We start from the raw sequence: 3,409 nt of genomic DNA, 5'->3' as shown, positions 1-3,409 counted from the left end.
TTAATTTAGAGATATATTTATTAGGATGTAAATAGAGATAGATAGATAGATAGATAGATAGATAGATAGATAGATAGATAGATAGATAGATAGATAGATAGATAGATACCAATATAGAGATAGATATACAGTGAGAGAAATTCGACATATATGTATGATACATTAACACAAATAAATATAAATGTAATATAGAAATAAGTATTTCCATATTACATTTATGTTTATTTGTGTTAATGTATAACACATAAATAGATGTCTATTTTTCTCTTGCTATATATATATATATATATATATATATATATATATATATATATATATATAGATGGATATATGAGATATATATATCTATATCTATATATATATATATATATATATATATATATAGAGAGAGAGAGAGAGAGAGAGAGAGAGAGATAGATAGATAGATAGATAGATAGATAGATAGATAGATAGATAGATAGATAGATAGATAGATAGATAGAGATAGATATATATAGATATATATATATATGTAGATATATATCTATATATTGTACTGTATGTGTAGGTTTTATACACATCGCAGCAGTACAATTACTACATGTCCATGAAGCCCCCAAGATTTTTGTCAATTTAGATGAGCTAATAATCGGCAAACAATTGCAGGGAATTTGGAAGTTTGTGAAGAAATTTTCCTACAACTCAGAGAACAAAAGAAAGTTTGTAAACTCAGATAGATGAGATGAAAAGCCGATGGGGATCGATGAATTATGTGCGCTAATAGAAGGATCTGTGTATGGGGACAATACAATGCAGGTCGCCGGTTTATCGGGCAGTGTACCCTATTTCCTCCATGATATGAGCTGTAATATTCCTCCATGGACAGGGATGTGTTGGGCCAGCAGATAATAGCCATCACCTTCATTATTGTAGGTGTGTGGTCATCACATGGGAAGGGAAGACATGATTTATTGGGATGTGAATATTCTGCCTGGAATAGAAATTATATTTATTTATATAAATCATAATGACAGTAATATATATATATATTTATATATATATATATATATATATATATATATATATATATATATATATATATATATATATATATATATATATATATATATATATATATATATATATAATAAAGTCCAGCGCAGTGCTGATTGTCCTTTTACTAATTCTATAGAAAGTCGATCTGTTCGGACAATTCGCACACACACAGTCGCGATAACAACCAATAAAATAATTGTACACATCATAAAATATCAGAGAAATGTGTAGATGTGTCCCGATATGTGTGTCCAGCCCTGACCTTACAAGTCTCCCCTCCTGATCTCCGGACACACCGGTATATATAGAACACCAATTCCCGGTGCACAGCGCCTGGGGAACACATCGCACATGATCCGATTGTTGTGGCTCCGATGGATGACCCCTCCCCAAACACACACACACACACACACACATATATATATATGTGTGTGTATGTGTTATATATATATATATATATATATATATATATATGTGATAGAATGGATGAGTTGGTTAGAATAGGAGACAATGACAGCTGTCACTTTATTGCAGGCAGCGGATGGGGTGATCGGACGTGTATGGGCTCCGGCTATTGGGGGGTGACAGGTCCGGGTCGGCGGATCGGATCGCAGCCCTTCACTCTGTCACTCGGCGGAGGGGTGTGTGATGGGTTAGGCCTGTACGCCACGCCTCCTCGGGCCAGGCAGCCAATGGCAGGCGGGGATCCGTGCCTCGTGACCGAGGGAAGGTTCTAAAATGTAGCAAAATGTGAATGGGAAATAGGTGAAGAGTTTGTATCCGCAGAAGCCGGGAGAGAGGAGGAGGTGCAGAGCCAGGTGACCGGGAGGACACAGCACTCAGGGAGAGGACCACTCTCAGGACTACATCTCCGGGACACAAGCAGCTTCTCCAGCACTCACCATTGACTCCTGTGATCTCTGGACTCCTATGGGACAATATGACAAACTGATCGCAGCCTGTGCCCAGATCACATCGGTCCGTGTGTGCCCTGATCGGGGTCCCCCCTTTCTGTTCTTCTCCTTAGCACCTCTTGACTTCCAGGAGCTTATATGAGTGCAGCCTTCCAGCCTCCTCTCATGATGATGCAGCGTCCCCTGGGCAGCAGTACAGCCTTCAGTATAGACTCTCTGATAGGAAATCCCCCCCAGCCCAGTCCTGGGCACTTCGTCTACACTGGCTACCCCATGTTCATGCCATACAGGCCTGTGGTCCTACCACCCCCTCCCCCTCCACCTCCTTCCTTGTCCCAGGCTAGCCTTCCCTCTAGTCATCCCCACCATCAGATCCCCAGCCTGCCCAGCGGATTCTGCTCCAGCCTGGCCCAGGGCATGGCACTCACCTCCACCCTCATGGCCACCCTGCCAGGCAGCTTCTCCGCCTCCCCCCATCACCAAGAGGCGGCCAGGAAGTTTGGAAGTCAGAGCCTCCAAGGAGGGTACGACAAGAGCGATGGGGGCCAATCGGATGGAGAGGACACTGCCAAAACTTATGTCACCAAAGAGGGAACCTTATTGCCTTTTTCTGCTTCAGAAGCCTCTCTAGGTAAGTGGCCGATCTATGTACGATCTGATCTCTGAGTCTATGTACCCATCATCACCAAAAACAGATCCATTTTAGTTCTAGAATTTGTTATTTGCCATCCCTGTTCTGACTAATGAACAAACATATGCTTTAGGATTTGCCGAAATCTCAGCTCATTAATATCAACACAAACACCAATTAATATAGATTAATTCCTCCAGAGATCGCTCCATCGATGGAAGATTCTCACTCCAAATTCCACATCTTATCTTATTGTGGGTCAGATGGGAAAACTAAAAAACAATACAATGCAAATTTACTATAGAAAATAACTCTAAACACAATAAATACTTCCACTTCTAATACATCTATACATGGATAATAGGAGACAATCACATCCAAATATGTAGAATCATATATAAATAGGAAAACTCGGTCATCTCTGCTTTACTTTATTCAAACAAAGCTTCTCCCATCAGGACATGACATGTGATCGTGTCCAAAATATTCAATCTACACAGGAGATCAATGGACAAAAATCTACTCTTCATCTAAAGAGAATGTAAATAACAATCACATAAAAGAGCCGAATATTCCTACACTGATCTCTATTAATGCAGAGACAAGCCGGAATCATTTAATAAAGAACACTTCTCCCGGGATTGGGCAAATCTATGGGGACTGTTATGTCTATAACCGAGAATACTCCTCATTTAATCAGACTTTAATCTCATCTCCCCGCTGGCGAGGTCATACATGTACAATCCTGACCACTGCACCACTATAGGACGGCGCTGGATTTTTGGAAAGTCATAGGCAGAGGTCCTAGACTAGGATATTTACTGGGGAA

The 3,409-nt window shown here is 40.3% G+C and overlaps 1 protein-coding gene across 1 annotated transcript in view; it reads left to right on the top strand.

Annotated features, from left to right (window-relative positions):
- Nucleotides 1–1,798: 1,798 nt before the first annotated feature.
- Nucleotides 1,799–3,409, top strand: part of GBX2 (gastrulation brain homeobox 2) — a 4,462-nt gene continuing 2,851 nt past the window's right edge. The window contains exon 1 of the mRNA XM_077448235.1: nucleotides 1,799–2,580. Coding sequence (XP_077304361.1) covers nucleotides 2,088–2,580 — 493 coding nt within the window. The 5' untranslated portion in view covers nucleotides 1,799–2,087. The remainder of the gene's footprint in view (nucleotides 2,581–3,409) is intronic.

This window comes from Lithobates pipiens, unplaced genomic scaffold (assembly GCF_037356315.1).
Source record: "Lithobates pipiens isolate NorthernLeopardFrog02 unplaced genomic scaffold, aLitPip1_a1.2 Scaffold_22, whole genome shotgun sequence".
NCBI lineage: Eukaryota > Metazoa > Chordata > Amphibia > Anura > Ranidae > Lithobates > Lithobates pipiens.
The sequence above is the reverse complement of the archived record's forward strand: the minus strand, read 5'-3'. Positions and strand labels throughout refer to the sequence as shown.